This window comes from Diabrotica virgifera, chromosome 9, assembly GCF_917563875.1.
Source record: "Diabrotica virgifera virgifera chromosome 9, PGI_DIABVI_V3a".
NCBI lineage: Eukaryota > Metazoa > Arthropoda > Insecta > Coleoptera > Chrysomelidae > Diabrotica > Diabrotica virgifera.
In genome coordinates this window covers 221,420,626-221,445,358 of record NC_065451.1, presented here as the reverse complement: position 1 = coordinate 221,445,358, position 24,733 = coordinate 221,420,626, and the positions used below count along the sequence as shown (strand labels likewise).

The 24,733-nt window shown below is 32.5% G+C and overlaps 2 protein-coding genes across 2 annotated transcripts in view; both read right to left on the bottom strand.

The window, feature by feature from the left end:
- The window catches only part of LOC126892004 (uncharacterized), a 502,972-nt gene that overhangs the window by 209,327 nt on the left and 268,912 nt on the right, over window positions 1-24,733 (bottom strand). The gene's annotated exons all lie outside the window — the stretch shown is intronic.
- Window positions 4,182-15,113, bottom strand: LOC114330170 (mitochondrial nicotinamide adenine dinucleotide transporter SLC25A51). The gene is made up of 3 exons (XM_028279489.2): window positions 14,946-15,113; window positions 14,762-14,891; window positions 4,182-7,986 (listed from the first exon to the last, which is right to left on the bottom strand). Exons 2-3 carry the CDS (start codon window positions 14,879-14,881, stop codon window positions 7,261-7,263), a joined length of 846 nt encoding a protein of 281 aa, XP_028135290.1. The 5' UTR covers window positions 14,882-14,891; window positions 14,946-15,113; the 3' UTR covers window positions 4,182-7,260.

Sequence of the window (24,733 nt, the reverse complement as noted above, 5' to 3'; positions counted from 1 at the left end):
GAAAAAATGGCATCGTCTAATTCACAATCGTTAATTGTAGACACCTGATGGCCCAATTAGCATGACTAGTTCATTGAAGGTGACTAAGATCATCCGATAAAAGGCGAAAAACTTTTTTGGGTAATCAAGTAGAATACATTGTGTAGAATTTGCCACTAAATAATCTATCACTGAGAATTCATCATCAGCATCATCAACAGCTATTCCATCCATCGCCAGAAGGAAGCCTTCCTTATTAGGTGTATCCATTCATTTTAGTTTGTTTTTTGCATCCATTCGTGACAAGCCATTCACTTGATGTCATCAGTCCATCTTGTTTGAGGTCTGCCTCTACTTATTTTGCTAGTCCTTGGTCGCCATTTAAGAATTTGCTTCGTCCAACGGTTGTTTTCCATTCTTATTATGTGTCCTGCCCAGTTCCATTTTAACATGACAATCTTCTGGATCACGCCTGTTACTTTTAACCGTCACGTCGTCTTATTTGTTTCACTGTAAATTATGATGCACTCAATACTCTCGGAATCTCTTATTGGGTTTCCTCCTCCGTTATATGAGAGCGATAATAACATGTCTGGATAATTTTTTCATTGTGCGACTACTAACTTCAACAGTCAAATAAGAACTTTAGTACTAAATCGTTCGAGAATAGTCGGTCGGCTGTTGATAGTGTGCACCCTCTTCACCAACCCGACTGTTTAGTTGGCTCAGTATGCGCACTAACAACCCATCCCGACTAAACTATCTGACGATAAAAAGTCTGCAGTATGCGGGGCTCCGCTTACTTCAGTGTTTTATCCTTCCAGTGTTTTAATTTTTGAAGGAACGAAAAGTGTCATTATTTTGCTTTAAAAGTTTGAAGCGTTCGTCAAATTTAGTAATTGCGGTATCTAATAGGTAATAGTTTACTTTAAAATGTATTTTCGCGTCAGTTACTAATTAATCTTCCGCCTACTATTTAAAAAAATTTCATATTTTATGTTGAAACAAAGTAAAGGACCCGCTCTTTGGTGCTCGGCGCCCGTGTGCACCGCACAATAGGTAAAGCCGCCCCTGTACAGTAGCATGAAAAAAGTGCATTGTTGCAAATGAATGTTTCTGAAAGATCTCATGTAGGTTTTCCTCTAGTTCTCTATCTTCTATTTCACGACATATGCCATCTCTCCAAATAAGGTGAGGTCTTCCTCTTTTCCATCTACCATGAAGTTGCTATGTTAGGATTCATTTGTTCTGGAAGTCGATATTTGGCATACTTTGGACATGTTCATACCACATCGATCTTAGTTGTTGGGCACCAATCTGCAATCTATTACATACTATTAATGTTATTATGTATGATTTACTTTCATGATTTGTTATTCTACTCCTAGTAACTCTCTCCAATCTCGATTTCTCTGCCGAAGGTCTCCAGAAATCCGTTTCCATTGCCTCAAGTTTTCTTTTGTATCATTCCTCGTTACCATTTGTTATTGCTTGATCCCAAAGAATAGGTATTATTTAGAAGAAAAATTGCTTTTCTTCCTTCCATAGTGTCGTCCACACTCCCTTTTTTTGTGACGATGGTAGCCAGATACTTATATTTGTCAAAATGTCTTGGTTATCTCCATCTTCCAATGTGAGATTCTGCTATATCAGACAGACACATATATTTATATTATATCCTTCTAATATTCATTTGAAGTCCCCACTTTTCATATATTCCTTGTCATAATTCAATATCTTTATACTCTTGTGCTATTACTAGTTGGTCATCTGCAAATAACAACGTGCATAGTATTGTTGTTTCACACGGCAATCCAACATTGAGTTTGTTCGAGGTAAATCTTAAATAATGTCGTTCTTAAACAAGAAGAGACAACATCCTTGTTTAAGACCCTTACTGGTTTGGAATCCCTTGGATAGGTCGTTCTAATTTTCTCATGTTTATATTTGTTTTCTCAAATGCTACCTATTTTGTGGGAGAGTGGCGTATGCCTTTCTCAAGTCTACATACAATAAATGTACTTCCTGGTTAACGGCAACTTTCTTTTCAATAATCTGTGAAGATGAATAAATGGTGAATAGTTGATCGACCTTTTCTGAATCCTGCTTGTTCTTCGGCTTCTATATCTTTGTATTAATATTTTCTAAAGCTATTTTCTTGTGGCATTTTTGTAATTAACTAGTTTTGATGTGAAATAAGCCAAAATTTTACTAAAAAAATAATTTTATTAACGTTTCGACGTTGTCAAATTGGATGCCGTTGTCAAAATACAAAAAATATTAATGAATTAAACAAAAATGTTATTGCTTAGTAAAAAATTCTAATAATTTATTTAATCTGACTCATTTATATCGGCAATAAGACTTCAAAATGATATTGCCAATATTTATGAGTTGCGTTCCTGGGACGACTTTACTGATAGTTCATTCGATTACATGAAATCAATCCCAACTCAGGAATATCCGTAATTTGATTTCATGTAATCGAATTCCCTCTTGTCTTCTTCGCTTCAGCATCCATCTGGCTTGAAAAAATTTGAAGTCTCTATTACAAAATTCATGAAAAAGCAGATAGAAGGTATTGTCACATCACCGACGCATTGTCGATGGCAATATCTTTTAAAGAAAAAAACTTCTTTGAAAAGAAAAAGTGACCTAGTTTATTTTTGCAAAACAATCATGAAGTTTTTAAAATAAAGCAAATATAGGTATTCTTATAGTCAGTATGTAATTAATTTTACTTATGTTTACATATCATATTTCAAATTATCATATTCAAGTTTACATATTTTGGTACTTTTTCAATTAGCTCACAGAGTTGTTCATAGACTTTTTTATTTCCATTTCTTTCTCTACTGTAGAAGCGTGTGCGTTAATTATGCTGATTTTTTTATATTTCTTCTACAATCTTTCTGATATTGCCTGAAAGTCAGTTACTTCTCGGCTTATTCTCTCTGACACCATAAACCCATCCCAGGTATCTGTATCTATTTGACCTGCTGCTTTTAAAAAGAGTACTTTTTACAACTTTCACTATCTCATTTCCCAAATGCTTGGTTTCTTGTAAGGCCATTATTTCGATTCTACAGGGGGAGTGGGGAGGAACGCGCCAAACTTTAATACTGTATAATATACGTAAAAATAATCAAAAATAACTCATAATATGTTGTTATTCGACTTTCATTTGTTTCCAAAATATGGGGTGTTAAAATTTTTATTACAAACTGACAATTTATTTATTGCTCTAAAACCGGTTGAGGTGTGCAAATGCAATTTAGTGGGTTTTAAGACATAGTTATTACGCATGTTTTGACATACAATAAAGAATTTTATATTCATCATTGGCGAGCGTACGGGTAATAGTCTGAAATTTTTTAAAGATAAAAACGGTACGCCACTGAAATATTTTAAATTAAAAATCTTTCTTAAATTCCTCGTTCAATTTGTGACAAAAAAATCTATCTTCCCTTTTTTCATGCAAAAAATAAAACATCTTAACGATTACAAAGTTTTCGACGAAGTTTCTATAGGAATGTGTAGAAACTTACTCGAATACTTTATGAGCGTTAAAATATTTTATTTTTTGCATGAAAACGAAGCATCGTATGAACAAACATGAAGATAGATGGTTTGTCATAAGAACAGGGAATTCAAAAAAAAAAAAATTAATTTGAAATATCTCAGTGGCGTACTATTTTTTTTCTTTAAAAAATTTCAGACCCTTACCCGTACGCGCGCCAATGGTGAATATAAAATTCTTAACTGTGTGTCACAATATGTGCAATAACTATATCTTAAAACCCACAAAATTTCATTTGCACACCTCAACCGGTTTTAGAGCAATAGATAAATCGTCAGTTTGTAAGAAAAATTTTAACACCCCATATCTCGGAAACAAATGAAAATCGAATAACAACATGAGTTATTTTTCATAATTTTTACGTATCTTATACAGCCTTAAAGTTTGGCGCGTTCCTCCCCACTCACCCTGTATATTTCACACGCATTTCATCTAAATTTTTTAATTTTGTTTGTATAGTTGCTCCTCTTTATCCCATTTCCATTTTCTACCGTCTACTGTTAACTTCTGTGTCCGATTCTTATCATTTTTCCTTTTCCTCTTTCTTCGTTCGCCACTTTGTTTATTTGTTTCCGTATTACTTTTTATTTCATTGTTAACACACCGATAACAATAAATAAACTTTTTGGAAAACAATATAAACATTTATTAGATTTTAAGCAAACTACATAATGGCCGAAAAAAATGTCTCATTATCTTGTTTATTTTACATGTTTACAACAAGTAATAAAATACTTATAGCAATATAACTCGTTCAACATAATCTCTCATTTGTGTATTAATTGTTACATTTGCAAAGAAAAAATTTGGTTAAAAATTCTTTAATAGTGTATTGTATATCTAGTAGTAAAGAAAAACATTCCTGAACGACGCACAGACATGTCAAATCGCCAATTCCTGATCAAAAATAGTAAAATCAAAGTTTCAATTTAGAGGTACACCTGGTTCCAAAAAAAACTGATACGACTCTTGACGCGTATTTTGTAGAAAATTGAGCAGTGTATTTTGAAGGATAAATACTTAATATTTACATACTGTCAATGTCACTGCCAAATCTTAAAATTTGTCAGATAGCTTATTCTGTTCCACGGTTATTAGACTTTATTATTAATCTTTATTATTAATACTTTCTCCGCAACTGAGTGTATCTTATCAACTGTATTGTTTTTAAACAATAAATGATAAAATAAAAATATTGACAGTTCAAAAATGTGAACATTATTGCATTGTGTGTGGCCTAAGTTTGGGCTGAAAACTGAAATGTAGGTATTACATTTTTACAAAATTTTGGAATATGTTTAATTACGTAGACCAATTTTAACAGTTGTTTTCAATACAGATTTCAATGCAGTTTCTAATGTCTTTTGATGTCAAATAATTAGGGAAGCTGGAATTCAACAGTTTAGAATTTTACATTGAGTTAATGCAAAATTGTGACGCATGTCAAAATTCTCAATGTATTTTAATTGTATTCATTTTTTTTTTCGAATCCTGAGAAAACTAATAAATATTTTTGAAAAATTTAAACTCAGAATGAAAGACTACATTATTACCGAGGGCTGAAAGTCCCTGAAAACTTCTATAATATTTATTTTAATAAGTTACAGGGCTGAAAATAAAAAAAGTGTGATATTTAATTTCAAATATTTCATTCAATAGAAACTGCTTGTTTATTCTAAGGGGCTTTCCACCCCCGGTAATATCGTAATCTTTCATCCTGCGTTTAAATTTTTCTAAAATACTTATTAGTTTTTTCATGAATCAGTTGGTTGTTGTTTGTTTATTTTATTATTTGTCTGTCATAATAAATATAATGTCAGATCAATCAAATACACTGCTCAACATGATCAAATCTTAGTAAGAGTCGTATCAGTTTTTTTAGGAACCGGCTGTACATATTTAGGATAGTGCATCAGTTGAGGCGGATTACGTTATGACAGCGAAAGTAAGTAAGTGAGATCTTCAAGAAATTAAATTACCCAAACCTCCACGTATTAGTTTGCAAATTTAATGTCCCATATATCAAAAGGAAGCGAGGAATAAAGAGAACAATCTGATTCAGAATATTAAGTGGTTTTTGTATGCGTCGTTGCATATAATTTGTATTTTCTGCCAACAAAACAAAAAACTGTGAAATTAATTTTCTTCGGTTTTTTGTTATCTAAAGACAGTTTTGTTATCTACAGACTGTGGAAAAACTAAACTTAAGTAAATCGAGAAGAAAAGCATCGTCCTTAAGTATAATAAGAACTGAAAAGTCTGCACACCCACCCATATCTGAATACTCTGGCTAGTTTACTCAAGAAGAAATCACGTCAGCAATATCAGAAATTAAGTCTGGACAGGCACCCGGTTCCGATAAAATCCATTTAGAATGTTTACCTCAGTGTGGCAAATATGCTAGGAAATAGCTGGATGATTTCTAGACAGTCTAGACAGCTTCCCCAGTATGGCTCAACAACAAACACACGAAGATTGTTGCCATCCAATTAAACCAGACAATGCGAATGATTTCAGGTATAATTAGATTAACAACTAACTATTGGCTTCATATTCTGAGTCATATCCTACCTCCGAAACTACGAAGAAGCCATTCTCTTATACAGAAAAATCCAAGCTAACTATTCTACTATCGGCACAATCTGGCAACTCTGTAAGTAGTAAAGTCAGTCACTAATACGTCAAGGCCGATGGCAGATCTCATCTCTCCTAACCTGACTGTTTTATATTGAGTTCAATAAACCTGATAAAGTCTAAGAACCCTTTTATTTAACAGAACATGGTGGCAGCGGTGGGATACCCATCCACCATGACAAGCTTGATATCGAAACGAAGACTTAGTTCCAGATATCCTCCATTGTTAAAGGACACCTCTTCAAATTAGCAACGTTTCAGCCTCACCAACGCCTGGAGAAGACAAGGGGATTGTGTCTCACCACAGGAAGTACACCAAATGGCCTGTATTGATCACAAACTGTCTGTCTTCGAACTGCCTCGCAATACATGCCAACTCTGAACATAATAAAAATAAACACTGATAGAAGTGCTAACAGCTTACATAGATGGGGAAAAGCCCTTACTTCTGAATGTGGTGCGGAACAACAGACTGTCTCGTCACATTGTTGAAGAATGCCCCCGAAGGTGGTTCTCTGGAGTCTATGAGTTCCTGAATGCGACCGAAAATGTTTTAGATTATATTGAGGCTCTCTGCCATTCTTACCAGGTGAGTCATAACAGCATTGTAACCTATGAACGCCGTTAGTTGACATATTTTGAAGGATCATCTTTTGGAAAAGTCTTTGCCATTCTACAGTGTCTTTGGGATCTCTTTTTGGGATGGAATCCTATTGATCCATGACGTGGTGCACTGTACGTTCTGTGACAAGAAGATTACTCAGAACCAAGGACCAGATCTCATAAGTCAGAAATGTTGTATTTACCACGAGATATACATATTATTTTTTCGCTGATCGATTGTTCCATTGAAATATACATAGTATGTTCACCTTATTTAGTTTTACAAGTTATTCGTAACAAACTCCACTGGGATATTAATTAGGAACTGTTTATTTCCACAAAACGCAGAAATAAATATTTCCAGTTATTTTCGTTTTGTTAATATTGTTGTTCGATCAGCGAAAAAATACTTCATTTAATGCGTCTTTTAAAAATTTTATCACATCACAAAAACGTTTATAATCTTAAACTTCATTAACCATAGATTTGAGGTGTTCGTAGGCAGTATTCATGACCCCCCAACTAATAAAGGCCCTGGTATAGTTCGCCTGCACCCCGTAGTAAATATATCTAACTTTCCCGCCTCTTTCGTTGTAAATATCTAAGAGTACCCTCCAAGGATTCTCGAACGAGCCGCCTATTTTGCTCTGCATTCTAATTTTTAATACGTTTAAAGGATAAAACACCGTGGAGAGTATCACCCCAATCATTGCACCACATAAAAATTCTAAAGATGTCCTTAAAAACTCGTTTTGGTACTTCGGGAACCGTTCTTGCATCTCTTCCCGTAATATAAAAAAGCCCACATTTGAAGGCCCGTTTCTAAGTATGATCGGCACTAATCCCCGATAGTATTCCCTGATCCCGAATTTGCCTAATTCCCTAAATACGTGTAAAGTGTTCCTAAAGTCTGTGTGATGTTTAGAATCTGCTAAAATGGTTTGTACTCGTTCGAAGGGCATCAGTATGACTTCTGTTGTTCCTGATACTAGTGCGCCTATAGCTTTAGCACCGTACGGATTGAATCCTAGCTGTATCAAAGGTCTTTTGACTTCCTCGTATACTCCGAACATTATCGACAAGGATAATGTTTTTTGACATAGTGGTGGAAGGATCCCTCTGTAGAGGTAGTGGATACCTTCGCTTCGTAGTTGTAAGAAAGCTGGGTATATTTTTGTGCCATGGAGGATCTGAAAAAACAGAAAAATGCTTGCTGAATATAGGGTGAAACACAAACTTGTGCCAAACCAGCATACAAAGTCAAACAATATTTATTTTAAAGCAATTTAATCACCTAGACATGAAAATTTAAGAAAAGAATAATGTATTGAAGTACCAAATTGAAATTATTTATTTTAAAGTCAATAAAATAAAAATTTTCAATATAAAACAAATAATGTATAAATTGTTTTTATTTATTTGTTTTTTTTTTAGTAGTCAGTGTTACCATCCCTAGCCCTAATACTCTGGGATAATTAGCAAAATACAAGGAAAAGTTATTTACCAGCAATTCTATTGCTGGAATTGAATATTATAATTCTATGTATTAATAATATAGGTATGCAAAGTAGTGTGCTACTTTTTTTTATTTTTTATAAACAAAATGGCTCCCGAAAATCGTGTTTTTTTTTATTTTTGCTCTATAACTCCAAAGATTTTAACTTTACACCAAAAACACCCAAATAAAAATTCACCGTAATAAAATTCTGCATAGAGACGTTTTTTTCCCGATTTACTTCGACAAAAATTTTCCCCGGAAAATGCGGGGTTTTCCAACAAAATCTTTAATTTTCAACTAAAATTTTAGATAAGTAATTGTTTATCAATAATGAAATAACTTGGTAGTATAAAAGCTCTTTTCGTATAGAATATAATTTCAGAAGCCGATTGAAATTAAATGAACAGTTTAGCAACAATTGAATTGTTAATTAAAAATTTACGGTCGCTATAATAACCACAATAATTATGATACATAAGAATAACTATGATTTTTGTAAAAAAAGACACTGTACCTATCGAATGTACTTTACAGAATTGAAATTTTACTATTTAAGGGGCCTCAGGAATATTTTAAAATTATAAACAATTTTTTGGCTTATAAACAAATAGAATATCTCGGGAAATATTACATTAAATTAAATTATGAAAACGGTATTGGAAAAAAAAGCGGCAGGACGCTTCTTTTAAAAGAAAAAACGTTTAATTGTAATGAGTGGTTCCTGAGATACAACCGGTCAAAGTTGACCGGCATTTACGGCAAAGATATAAACAATAGGATCATAATTTTCGAACCATCACCTTTTTATTTTTATCCTCTTTCTTCACACCAATCTTCATAATATCTTTAAAATAATCATAACATATATTATTATAATAAAAACTATCGATATTACGAGTGAAAATTGCCAAAAATAGCAAAATTCCCCCTTCAAGTTTGTCGAACTTATTTAGAAACATTCTATATGTTTCTAAATAAGTTCGACAAACTTGAAGGGATAATTATTCTGCATGAAAAAATAATGACCGTTTGTTTTAGAACCATATGTCTGCAAATATTTCATTTCCGAGATACAGGATGTTGAATTTTTTCTTACAAACTGACGATTTATTGCTCTACAACTGGTTGAGATAAGTAAATGCAATTTGGTAGGTTTTGAGAGGTAGGCGCATTTTTTGACATATAATTAAGAATTTTATATTCACCATTGGCGTGTTTATGGGTAACACACCAATGGTAAATATAAAATTCTTAATTGTAACGTGTGATCCAAAATTATTGTCATCAAGGTAGCTCTAAACGAAAGAGATAGCTATACAGTGCATGTCTATTCTTAATTCAGATATACTTTCCAGTTTACGTCAACTTTGCAGTGTACATCAACTTAACAAGAAAAGTTAGGTTATGTAGAGATGTTGGTGGTGGACATATACAGCATCTTGTTTGATTTTATTTATTATTGTTACTTATAATTTTGTTAATTCTTTTTATTTTTGATTAAAGTTCTGTGTTTTGACTGATTTTTATGTTTTATAATGTTAATCAAAATTAATTGATAAACCAATGATATAAATTCAGATTAAAACAAGACATACTTACGTAATTTTTTGCACTAGCTTTGATCCCAATAATTGTGGATCGCTCGTTATGTCAAAAAATGTGCAATAACTGCCTATTAAAACCTACCAAATTTCATTTGCATATCTCAACCGGTTATAGAGCAATACATAAATCGTCCGTTTGTAAGAAAAAATTCAACATCCCAAATCTCGGAAACGAAGCATTTGCAGACATATGTTTGTCAAGCACATGGTCATTATTTTTTCATGAAAAATTACATTTTAAAGTTTGTCGCACTTTTTAGAAACACCCTATTATATTGATTGTATTGATGAAGAACATGGCTAGTTGTTAAAGTACCTAACTTTTTTATTAACCTACATAAGCGAATGATTTAAAAAACAGAATGTTAAGAAAACCTGAGACTATAGTTAGGTTTTAATTAAAGTATTTTATAAATGCTAGAATATTCAACAGTGTAGTGAACTTTGAGAAAAAAACAGTTTGATTGGTACACCCGGTATAAAATAACAATTTACCTGTCTAGCAACAATATCATTACAGCGATATTGTTAAAGAATAAGGCTATAACATATTAAAAAAATCACTTAAATCGGACAACAGGTTTAGAAAATTCGAGGCATCAAAAATGACCTATTTTGTGGGGTTCCCGTTTTTCGTGCCGGTCAGTGTACAAAGAAAGCCAGAGCACACGTGGCCTAAAAGAATAATGGCCCGGGAGCTGCCGGGAAGACTTGCTGTGAGATGGAATACGTACATAAAAAAGGTAGATAGAGACCTCCAAGGTATATCTCTTGCCTCTTAGTAGGTGAATGGAAGAATACAGTGCTGTGGAGAAAGACAACAGCAAACTCATAATGGAAAAAAGCTGAAGAAGAAGAAAAATAAATCAAGGATATTGATTTGGCTGTTCAATTCTTCTACAGCATTATCTATGAGGCTATTCATTTATTTGTACTACTGAAACTTTATAAAACATCAACTTTTCCAGTATGGTTTACAAGAGAATTAAAAAATTTGGTTTTCAAGAAAAAAATGTAGCACAAACAATACAAACACTTAATCCTTTTGACTATCATAAATTTTGTGAACTACGCTTACAATGTAAAGCTCTGAGTGAGATTTGTTATAGAAACTATTTGATTAAAACTGAAACAAATATTCAGAACGATCCTAGTTGTTTTTGGAAATATGTCAATAATTTACGTAAATCTAATGGTTATCCCAACACAATGTGTTTAAATGATGAACGTAGTTCTGATGGTCAAACTGTTGTTAACCTTTTTGCTGAAAACTTTAGCACAGTATATTCAGGTAAAAAAATAACATTACCAACTACTACCTCTATTGATGTAATTGACTTGAACAGGGCAACTCTAAGTATTATTGAAGTGTTCGAAGGTATTAACCAATTAAAAAACAAGTCTTCATTTGGCCCAGATGGTTGCAAATTTACTTTAGCCTATCCCATTTTATATTTGTTTAACTTGTCTTTAAAAACAGAAAAATTTCCTGATTTTTGGAAGGATAGTTTTATTACACCAATTTTTAAATCAGGTGATAGGACAAATATTAAAAACTACAGGGGTATATGCATACAATCAACATTATCTAAATTTTTGGATAAATTAGTGACTTGTCACTTAAACTAGGCATGTAAAAATGTAATTATACCACAACAGCATGGTTTTCAATCAAGTAAATCTATTGTTACAAAGGTCCTAGCCGGGTAAGATGATGAAAAGTGCCCCCAACTCGATTCGAATTCCATATAGGTCACCGTTTAGCATATATAGTGACACAAAATTCTGAAATTTTTAGACACCTAGGTGGTCACGTGACCCACCTAGAGCCTAATTAGGGTTTTTATGTTTTTATTTTTTATCTCAGCCGCATCGAGAACTAGCGAAAAACTTTAAATAAAAAAGTTGTAAGCTTTAAAAAGTTCTGTCCGAAAATTTTTTTTTAATTTTTGGCGGGAAATTTAAATTTTAGAACGATTTTAAAATTTTAAATGAGTATAAAAAAATAACTAAGACATTCGTTTTCACGAAAAAAAATATAGAACGTGTATTTTTGCATAATATTTCACACTGAATTTTTTCAAATGTTTAAAATTGATGAAACGCACCTTTAAAAATAAAAAATCGCATTTTTTCGGTTTTTTTTTTTTCGTTTTTTGATACAATTTTAGGTAACACCGCCACTAGAATAGGTAAAAAACAGAAAAATAGTTGGGGTTTGCTTAATAAAAATTTTTTGTAATGCCATCCATTTTCAAGATACAGGGCGTTGAAGAAAACAAAATTTTACACATTTTTTACGATTTTGCCGAAACTACTGGCAACATTGTAATAAAATTTGGCGAGTTTTAAGAGGTAGTTGTTGTGCATTTTTTGACATACAATTAAGAATTTTATATTTATCATTGGCGCGCAGAGGGGTAATGGTCTGAACTTTTTAAAGAAAAAATATAGTACGCCACTGACATATTTCAAATTAACAATCGTTTTTGAATTCCTCGTTCAATTTGTGACAAAAAATCTATCTTCATATTTTTTCATACGACGCGCCATTTTTATTCAAAAAATAAAACATCTTAACCCTTACAAAGTATTCGAACTTCTATGAAATAAAATACTACTATTAGTAGTTTCTACATCTACATAAACTCGTACATGTCTTGAAATCTGTATCTTGAAAATGGATGGCGTTACAAAAAATTTTTATTAAGCAAACCCCAATTATTTTTCAGTTTTTTACCTACACCAGTGACGGTCTTACCTTTTTTGAAAAATATGTATAAAAATGTATCAAAAAACAAAAAAAAAAACCGAAAAATGCGGTTTTTTATTTTTAAAGTTGCGTTTCACCAATTTTACAAATTTGAAAAAATTCAGGCTGAAACATTATGCAAAAATACACGTTATATATTTTTTTCGTGAAAACGAATGTCTTAGTTATTTTTTTATACTCATTTAAAATTTTAAAATCGTTATAAAATTTAAATTTCCCGACAAAAATTAAAAAAAAAATTTTTTTCGGACAGAGCTTTTTAAAGCATACTACTTTTTTATTTAAAGTTTTTCGCTAGTTCTCGATGCAACTGAGATAAAAAATAAAAACATAAAAACCCTAATTAGGCTCTAGGTGGGTCACATGACCACCTAGGGGGCTAAAAATTTCAGAAAGTTAGTTTCACTTTATATGCTAAATGGTGACCTATATGGAATTCGAATCGAGTTGGGGGCACTTTTCATCATCTTACCCGGCTAGGCCCTTTACTTTGTTATCACAGTTTTATATTAGAGGCTATTGAAAAGGGTTTACAAGTTGATTGTATTTACACAGACTTCTCTAAAGCCTTCGATAGGGTCAATCATGACCTACTTGTATATAAGTTGAAGAATCTTGTTTAGGGAATGGCATTTTGACCTGGTTCAGTAGCTTTCTTTATGGTCGTCAACAACATGTTAATATTGGCAGTTATATATCTAATGAAATTCAGGTTCATTCAGGAGTACCACAAGGCTCACATTGTGGACCATTATTATTTATCAATGATCTATCATCTGTAATTGAAAATGTTAACTTTCTACTCTTTGCTGATGACTTAAAATTATTTCACATTGTAGAGAACTTATTGGATAGTAAAATTCTACAAAATGACTTGGATAAAGTATATGAATGGTCTATTTCCAACAATTTATTATTAAATATCGCCAAATGTCATATTATTAGTTTCTCAAAAACTAACACTGCAGATCTGTATGAATTAATATTGGTATAAATGTGTTGTCTAGAGTTGATAAGATGAGAGATCTATGAATAATTTTTGATAAACAATTAAATTTTAAATCTCACCTGCGTGTTCTATCATCTAATGCTAACAGATCTCTAGGTTTGGTAAAAAGGAATACAAAAGTTTTTTCTGTATCTGTTCTTTGAGTTTTATATTGTTCAATAGTTCGATCATCCCTAGAGTATGCTTCCATTATTTGGTATCCTTATTATGAGGTTGACAAAGTCTTAATTGAGAATATTCAAGTACGTTTTGCTCGATATGCTAGATTTAAATTGCAGATTCTAGATAATTTTAACAACAATCATGTTCTTTAGCATTTGAATTTGTCACTTCTTGTAAATAGACGAATAAAACTAGAAATGCTTTTTATCTATAAACTAATTAACAGCTTTGTTAACTGTCCTGAATTAATATCGGAAATCCGATTTAATACAACCAGTTACAACTTACGAAATCTTTCTTTATTCTATATTGAGTATCACCATACTAATTATGGTAGAAATGATCCGATGACTAGAGCTCTTAGGCACTTTAACACATATATGTACTGTTGATCCATTCTTTAGTTCAATTTATTCTTTTAGGCAATTGTTAAATTGTGTTGATCATGTTTAGTTTGTTAATGGTGTTAAATCATATTTTTAACACGTTTTATATTGTTTTTTATTGTATATGTTAGAATTTAGGAACTATGTCAACTATTTTATAATTCATTGTATTACTTTTTTGAATAATGGTGAAACCGTTAATAAATAATTAAATAAATGGTGTTTGATACAACCTGAATTAAGCTATATCACAAATCACAAGTAACACATCTCTAAAACAGATAAAATCCCACAGACAAAATCCTACTTTTAAATTCATTTGTATTTGTGTTATGGTCAGTTTTGCTAGGTCTATAAATATATGGTTCTATAAGAACTTGAGCTTAAGGGCATATACAATTTGTTCAATTTAAATTGAGCATGCTCAATTCTCAAATCAACAATGGTATACACCAAAATGAATACAATATGTCTTTACCAAATACTTGTCAACACCAACATTAGAATACTGATTGTTTTACTTAAAACATTACCTGTCTAAAGATTAATTTATTGATTGGATAAGTGACGGATACATTTATAAGGGCTGCTCCCCATCCACAAGCAAACTCTTTCCAGTTGATACTCCTGTGAGAAAGTACTCCCCCATTCATATTGGATCACCTTAAAATTATTTAAGTTATATAATTAGCCAAAAAACCCAGTTCAGATATTTACCAAATTTGCAAATTTCAAATCGTTCTTTTTTACTTAACCATACTTTTGTTGTACCTAAGATAGTGTTAATTTAAGTTAACAATTAATTTAAGGTTACCCATCTTGTAAAAATAAATAATCATCTTTCTCTCTCTTGATAGAAGTGACAGAACAGGTGACAGTGACAGTGAACGAATACCTGGAAGGCAACAGTTAGTACTCGATATTTGATGCGATAATTCGATTTATTATGCAGATGGTATTGAATCTTTCTAAAGGCCCTGATCGACAGGCGAGTAAAACCGCGGTTTTGTGGCTCGTCGGTAAAGCTCGCCAGTGTATCATTGCAATACCGCGGTTTTATTTACCGACATGTCTGGCTCGCGGCTCGTCAGTTTGTTTTATTTTTTACTTGGCTCGTCGTTCAAAACCGCGCGTGTATCACGGCTGGCGAGCCAAGCCGGCAGTTTTCGGAGACCGTTGAAGTGAAAAGACCAGTTTTTAATCATGGATATGTGAACTCTCAGCCACGACTTTTTATTAGAATTTATATATTGCTTACGTTTATGGAAATGTAAATCGCCAAAGTACAAAAACAAAGCAATTCGGCTTACCACATTATGTTAAACTATTAAATATCGTAAAAAACATGAACCCAACTCAACTAGAGCCGATGCCAAGAAAAAAATTCAATCATTGCGAGCTTCCTATATACTTTGGGCTAATTAGCAAAATTCATGGAAAAGTTATTTACCAGCAATTTTATTGCTGGAATCGAATTATAAGATCCTATATATTAATAATATAGGTACGCAAGGTCCGCAGATAGTGTGCTACTTTTTTTATAAACAAAATGGCGCCGACAAATCGTATTTTTTTCAATTATTGCTCTATAACTCCGAAGATTTTAACTTTACAACAAAAACACTCCAATAAAAATTCACCGCAATTAAATTCTGCATAGAGATATGTTTTTCACGATTTGCTCGGACGAAAATTTTCCTCGGAAAATGCGGGTTTTCGTAACAAAAACTCTAATTTTCAAATAAAGTTTTAGGTAAGTAATTATTAATCAATAATTAAATAACTTCGTGACATCAAAGCTTTCTTGGTATAGATTGTAATTCCAGAAGCCGGTGAAAATTAAACGAATATTTTAGCAACAATTCAATTGTTAATTAACAATTTACGATCGCAATAATAACCAAAATAACCATGATACATTGATCAAACTTATAAAGATTATAAAGATGAGATGCTTATTTAATATTTTATCGACAAAATATAAATTTTTCTTTTTTTTGCATAATCTTTAAATTTTGAAAAAAAAAATAGTTATAATACGCTGGTCTACTTAGTAAAGTACAAAGAAAGGTTATTTACCAGCAATTTTATTGCTGGAATCGAATTATAAGACCCTATATATTATTAATATAGGTATGCAAAGTCCGCAGATAGTGTGCTACTTTTTTTATAAACAAAATGGCGCCGACAAATCGTATTTTTTTCAATTATTGCTCTATAACTCCGTAGATTTTAACTTTACACCAAAAACACTCAAATAAAAATTCACCCCAATTTAATTCTACATAGAGGCACGTTTTTCCCGATTTGCTCCGACGAAAATTTTCTTCGAAAAATGTGGGTTTTCCCAACAAAATCTCGAATTTTCAAATAAATTTTTTGGGCCAGTAATTATTTATCAGTAATTATATAGCTTGGTGAAATAAAAGCTTTCTTGGTATAGATCATAAATTCAGAAGCCGGTGAAAATGAAACAAATATTTTAGCAACAATTCAATTGTTAATTAACAATTTACAGTCGCAATAACAATTAAAATAATCATGAGACATCGATCAAACTTAGAAAGATTATAAAGGTGTGATGCCTATTTAATATTTTGTCGACAAAATATAAATTTTTCATTTTTTTGCATAATCTTTAAATGTTTAAAAAAAATTGTTATAAACAAATTAACATTTCTCAGAAATTGTTTATTATATTCTAATTTTAAAAAATACTTAAAATGCGTATTTCATAGGTCATGAAAATGAATGCTTTTAAAAAATTTTCCAACCATTTGCAAAAAAGTTATGAAACAGCAAAGTAAATATACGATTTCTCCGTTGTTTATAATTTGTTTTAATTGTTTCAAAGCTTAAAAGTGAGTCTATGGTACAATCTAATTACTCACAAAGAATGTCAAAAATTAGTGCAATGGTTATATTTTAATCAAAGATGAAAAATACTTTTTTTTGTAATTTTTAGCGCAAAAGTAGGCCTGATACAGAGTCGGAACTAAAATGTTCACTCGAAGCGACTGACAAGCAGCATATATTATTTATTAAAAGTGTACGTCGCGCGGCCGATCGTCGCTCCGAGTGAAAATTTTAGCTACAGTACTGTATTAGTCTACTTTCGCGCGTGTAAATTACAAAAAAATGTATTTATAATCTTTAATCAAAATATAACTATTAAACTGATAATCGATATTTTTTTGTAAATAATTAGCTTGTACTTTAAACTCACTTCTACGCTTTGAAAGAATTGAAAAAAAATTATAAACACCGTAGTAATCGTATGTTTACTTTGATGTTTCATAACTAAAGTTTTAAAGCATTCATTTTCAAGATATTTGAAATGCGCATTTTAGCTATTTTTTAAAATTATAATATAATACAAACTTTCTGAGAAACGTTAATTTGTTTATAACTATTTTTTTAAACATTTAAAGATTAGGTATGCAAAAAAATAAAAAATTTATATTTTGTCGACAAAATGTTAAATAGGCATCTCATCTTTATAAGATTTTAAAGTTTGATCAGTGTATCATAATTATTTTTGTTATTATTGCGACCGTAAATTATTAATTAACAATTGAATTGTTGGTAAAATATTCGTTTAATTTTCACCAGCTTCTGGAACTATAATCTAAACCAAGAAGGCTTTTAAGTCACCGAATTATTTAATTATTGGTAGATAATTACTTATCTAAAACTTTATTTGAAAATTAAAGATTTTGTTGGGAAAACCCGCATTTTCCGAGGAAAATTTTCGTCGGAGCAGATCGGGAAAAACACGTCTCTATGCAGAATTTAATCATGGTGAATTTTTATTTGAGTGTTTTTGTTGTAAATTTAAAATCTTCGGAGTTATAGAGCAATAATTGAAAAAAACACTATTTTCGGGCGCCATTTTGTTTATAAAAAAAGTAGCACACTATCTGAGGACTTTGCATACCTATATTATTAATATATATAATCATAAGCTTCGATTTCAGCAATAAAATTGCTGGTAAATAACTTTTCCCAAAAATGGCCTATTCTCCGATAATCAGCCCAGACTAATAGGAAAGAAAGTAACAAGGTTACGAGATGTTGGATGTGCTGTTTTGCTCGCTAGTCGATCAGCACCATCAACGAGCCGCGAGTAAAATCGTCGTTCTTAAAACCGCGGTATTATGGCTCGCACGTCGATCACCCACTTTAAATGTTATTTTATTCCGACACCTAGTTCATTCATGATCTTCCCTCATTGTTTCTTTTTGTTAGACATCATTTCTGGTTCCAGGATTTTCAACTCGAGAGTGTCTAAAACTTTTTTCAGTTGGACAGTCCTCTATGCCTCTATCCTCTAAATTCACTTCTTATTGGCATTCCCGCTGAGGTTTCAAGTATCATCTTTTCTAAATGTCCAATTTCTCATATATTATCTTTTACAAGTTTTTTTTATACCATTTGTATATTTTATTAATCGATTGTCTCCGCATCTCTATCCATTTTTTTCTGACTGCTTCCCGTTTTTGCTGGCACCCTCTAATTTATTTTTATTATACATATCTTCTCTTCTTTACGTGCCATATCCGCGACGGAGGTCGGCAATGATCATAGCTATTCGGATTTTAGAGACGGCTGCTCTGAAAAGTTCATTTGATATACATCCGTACCATTTTCTCAGGTTCCGCAGCCACGATATTCTGCGTCTTCCTATATGCTTCTTTTTCCTTGAATCTTTCCCTGCATCATCAATTGGAGCAAGTTATATCTCTCTCCACGGTAATATATGTATGAGATATTCTAATTATTTCTTTTTGATGGTATTTAAGATTTCCATTTCTTTATTAATCTTTCTCAGAACCTCTTTGTTTGAGACGTGTTCTGTCTACGATATTTTCAGAATTCTTCTGTACACCCACAGCTCGAATGATTATAGTTTTTTCATTGACGCGGCATTCAAGGTCCAAGCTTCCATTCCATAAAACAAGTCGAGAAAACGTAGCACCTAGCCAACCAAACTCTTACCTCCAACCCTGTGAAGTTGATCATTTGTTCCAAGATATGCATATTGATCGACTCTTTCAGACATTGGATCCGTTTATGAAGAGATTCTCGTTATTTCTTTGAGCTTTCGATATATTCTCATAAACTTTGTCTTTTTCTTGACGTTCATTGTTTGACCGTATTCTTATCCAAACTTCGCTTTTCTGGTCGCCAGCCTCTGAATATCCCCAATATTTTCGGCAAAAATGACAGTGTCATCCGCATATCTAATGTTGTTATGGGAACTCCATTTACCTTAATTCCAGCTGTTTCACCCTCAAGAGCTTTCTTCAAAATCTCTTCTGAGTAGGCATTAAAAAGGATTGGCGACAACACGCATCCCTGTCTCATCCCACGTCTGATTTCAATTTCCTCTGACATCTCCATTCGTTCGCCAGCATTGGAAGCGAACGGTTGTGTGTTTTGATTTGTTTCTTGTGTTTTGTTATTTGTTTTGATTGTTGTGTTGTGAATACTAGCTGTAAGTGTTTATTATTTTATTACTTTCATCACATCGACTAACTTTCAACGACGTAGGTAAATATTTGTATATTTAACCTTGACACCATGGCGTACAATAATAATTGTGAAATTTGCTTAGCTGAATTTTCCCAAAACGAAAAATATATTTTACGTTGCCATGGGGATTGCAAACGGTATTTTTGCCTCAAATGTTCTACTCTCAACAAAACAACGGCAAAAACTCTACTGGACCCAAAAAATTGTCATTTAAGATTCTTCTGTTCTTTATGTGAGTCTCCTAGCCTCAGATATTTAAATGAAAAAATAAACGATTTATCAAAAAATCAAATACCAGAAGAGAATTTTGACGCCTTAATTCATGTGACAAAAAAAACTTAATGATAATTTGCCAATTTTCATCGAGACATATGATTTATTAACCAAAAATGACGACAAATTAGACTATCTGACAAAAAAAATTGACGAGATCCATAAATTAAATAACCTGCTAAATCCTGAATATCTTTTAAAATCGATAAGGCAGATGGAACAAGATATCTTCAATATATCGTCAGTTTTTTTCGGCTGTTCCACTGACACAATTAAAGTCCAAGTCCAAGATTCAAATTCATCTGAGATCAAATTGGGATTAGAGAGGCTCTCTTCAAACATAAGTGAAATATCAAATCAAATGAGTAACCTTTCAAACAAACTACCTGCTATACCAACGAAGAAAGAGGTAGTGAAGAGAAACATAGTATATGCCACTACAGGTACCCAAACTGAAGACACTCATTTCGAAGCAGGTCCAGTCAAAAAATCAAAAATTGCAGAAGATAGATGTCACTTTGTCGTTATTAGCAACTTAACCCCAATTTACACCCCTATTCAAGTAGTTCACTACATTAAAGAGAAGCTAGATATTAAGGAATATATTCGATGTTACGCTTTACTTCAAGACGCCAACACAGCAACTGGTTCCTCATTCAAAATAGGCATAAAATCAAAAACGTCCATCGACTTATTATTTAATAAGGAAATTTGGCCACCTGGTGTCAACATTAAATGGTCCACAGAATCATCATACTCTGAACCAAAGACTTCATCTGAACAAAATATGAATCCGAAGTACAATAGAAGCCCGGTTAGCTTGGAAAATCCAATTAGCATTCCAAGCAACAACAAAAATGAAGTTGAAAACACAAATATATTTACAGACAAGCAGGCCATCACAGTTTGCAAATCCAAAGAGCCTTTCCGTTCCCATATCAATTTTATTAAGAAAGATACTTTGGAACCATCCATAAATTTGGATCCTTTAACACCACCAAGAGTTAGACTAACTAATAACTCGAACAGTCGATACCTTCTTGCAAGATTAAGGGAACCGGATATCTTAAAAGCAATTAAACTACATCTTGCTTTTCTTCACGACCAGCCTTCTTCTGTATTTTATGATGGATACACCAACACCAGCGTGAAACTCTTTTTGGCTTCCGAAGGACTACCTACTACGACCGAAGAACTATGAAAAGTTCTTCTAGAATTTAACCATGCCTACGGAATTGGTCCAGCTGAAGTGGAAGCTGATCTTGCCGCTTATAGGTCCTACCTCAGTTCGGAAAGAATTATACACCTACAAAAGTCAAGGGAATGCCACCGAAGCTATTATTCCACTGGCTCTCCAAAGCGAAATTTTTAAACATCACGACGTGTTCTGAGGGACTAGAAACCTCAAATTATTTTAGTGATGACAACTTTGGCATGGTTCTGATTAATATTCGTTCTATAAGAAATAAAACTGATGAATTATTTTTGTTTCTGGAGGAATTAGGATTTCCCCCGATAGTTGCGGTTACAGAGCACTGGCTTGAAGTCAACGAGCCTTTTTTTGTAGAAAAATATACCACAATTGCCAGGTATGATCGCCCAAGTTCGGCTCATGGAGGCACCCTAATTCTCTCTAGAAATAATGATTTTTCTCCGGTAACAAAATACGACTTTTTGTTAAGTGAATCCGTCTTTGAGTTTTCCTTAGTTTATAATAAAAATCTTAATCTTTACATTATTGGCATTTATAGATCACCTGACTCTGCCGTGGAACTATTTTTTCAGAACCTGCTAAATTTGTTAGATGACCTGCCTCATAAAAGCAGAAAAATTCTATGCGGTGACTTTAACATTAATTATGCTGCTGCTTGTGCTACCCAAGTATCCCTGGTCAACATATTTGAATCGTATGGTCTCTCAATGCACGTTAATTCTCCTACAAGGATTACAAAAACTACATCTACCATAATCGATTATATTGTCTCAGATTTCTCACCCCTTGATGTCTGCTCTACAGTTATTAATGCGGGACTATCTGATCATGAAGCAGTGTATACGGTATACGAAGTTTAACATCTTCAGCAAACCCTCCTCAGAACCCAGACGTTTAGGTAGGATTTTTTCCGCCCAGAATTTTCGTAAATTCCAAAATTTATGCTTAACTTCTGAGTGGCAGTTTCCTTCTATGGACGTGGACTATAATTTCAGTGTTTTTCTAGATAAGCTTATCCGCATCTTAAATAAAGCTTTTCCTTTAATTCCTATTAAGTCAAAACATCGAAAACCTTGGGTTACGAAAGGTATCCGCATATCAGCCAAGAATATGCGTTCACTTCTATACATCAAGAAATTTACTACCAATGTTTCTGTCACTGAATATATCACGAAGTACAGGACAACATATCTAAAACTTGTCAAATCAGCTAAAAAAGCCTATTATCAAAATCGTCTGGGAAGCTCTAAAAGTGTTGCAAAAGAAACCTGGTCTATAATAAACGATCTTCGAAATAATACTCACACAGCTCAATCATTTTCCCTTCCAAATCCTGAGTGTCTAAACGATTACTTCGTTAATGTCAGTAAAAATATAACATCAACTATTTTGCCGCAAAAAGATCCCATTTCCTATCTCCCTAATTCAAGAAAGGTCTCGAATTCATTCTTTTTAAAACCAGTCGATAACTCTGAACTGACCCAAACAATCAATAGTATCAATTGATTGGCTCGTCTCACTAATTAATGATTCCTTCGAAAAAGGTCAATTTCCAGAGTGCCTAAAGACAGCCATTATTATTCCTCTTCATAAGGGTGGCGAAAAATCTAATGCCTGCAACTATAGACCTATTGCCTTACTACCGGTACTCTCCAAAATTATTGAGAGACTCATTAAAACTCGACTTATGTCTTTTATCGTTGATAACAACATTTGATCTCAAAATCAATTCGGCTTTTTAATTAATAAATGTACCACTGATGCCATGTTTTCTGTACTACATGAGGTTTATCAAGCACTAAACAATAATTTTTATACTGCCACTGTTTTCTGTGACTATGCCAAAGCTTTTGATTGTGTAAATGACGACATCTTGATTAAAAAATAAATTTCTATGGAATTAGAGGTATTTCTTTGAATTGGTTCCAATCCTACTTGAATAATAGGAAACAACTAGTTAGAGCAAATGATACTGACTCTAGTCTCAAAAACATTTTATGTGGAGTACCACAAGGTTCAGTATTGGGTCCTCTTCTGTTCCTTATCTTTATAAATGACATCACTAATTTAAAAATCGATGGGAAAATTTTTCTTTTTGCTGATGATACCAGCATCACTTGGAGCAACTCAACTATAGCATCTCTTCATGAAACTATAACTTCGGATCTACTGACGATAAAGACCTGGTCTGACTCTAATTTACTCTCTTTTAATGCAGATAAAACAGTAGCATTATCCTATAAAGGAGCTCTTCAACCTTTGCCTCTTAATAACAGTCAGATCAGTACCGTTGATTCTGTAAAATTTCTTGGTATTTTTTTAGACAGCAACCTCAAATGGTCCCTTCATATCGATTCGTTAAGTAAGAAACTCGCCTCAGCTTGCTTTGCAATAAGATCTGTCTCAAGGGAACTCAATTTAGCATCTTCTAAAATAACATATTTTTCATTATTCGAGTCTCATCTTCGATATGGTCTTCCTTTTTGGGGTTCTAGTACAGCTGCTCAATTTGAGGTTATTTTTAAATTGCAAAAAAGAGCAATAAGGTATCTGTTTGGCCTCAGAAGATCTACACATTGCAGAAGTTACTTCAGGAATCACGGAATTTTAACACTTCCATCTTTATATATTCTAGAAACGGTTTGTTTAATTCGTAAACACATTCATGCCTTTCCAGCAAGGCCCAATCATCTTTACTCCACCAGAAATTCAATCTTTGATATTTATTTACCGATCCCATGCACTGATGAGTTAGTAAAGAAATCTATATTATATTTCGCAAAAAAACTTTACAACCATCTGCCTTTACAACTTAAATCTGCAACATCTTTCCCAAAATTCCGTAAACTGACAAAAGCCTATCTACCTGAAAGACCATATTATTCAATAGAAGAATTTCTTAATGAATAACTAAGAAAATTGGGTTTCATACGCAGTAGCTTAAACTGTCAATTCCTAATGTTGTATTTTAGTTGTTGTAAGTATGTTCAACTTTCAATTTGCAATGTATATAAATTTTGCAATTAATTGTTTTTGTCTTTGGTTTTATATCTTATTTACTGTATATTGACGATTTATCTAATTTTATTGAATTGTAGTTGTTATTCCTTGTTGATATTATTTTTCTTTTGACTGTATGTAAGCTTTGTCCATAAAATTGTAAAAATTTTCAGTGACAATAAAGCATATTTCTATTCTATTCTATCTGCGATTGTTAAACGTACTTTTGCTCGTTGCTTATAGTATAAATTCGATATAATCCTGAGCTCATTGTAGTCTATACTATCTTCTTTGATTTCAGGACATGCATTAATTGTTCATGTCATATACTTTGTCGAATGCTTTATTATAGTCAATAAAACACGCATGTATATCTTGATTGACGTCCAGGCACCTTTGTATTAGTATGTTAAGTGAAAAAAGAGCTTTATGAGTTCCTATAGGCCTTTGCGAAATCCAAACTGCAAATTATATAGAGTGCTTT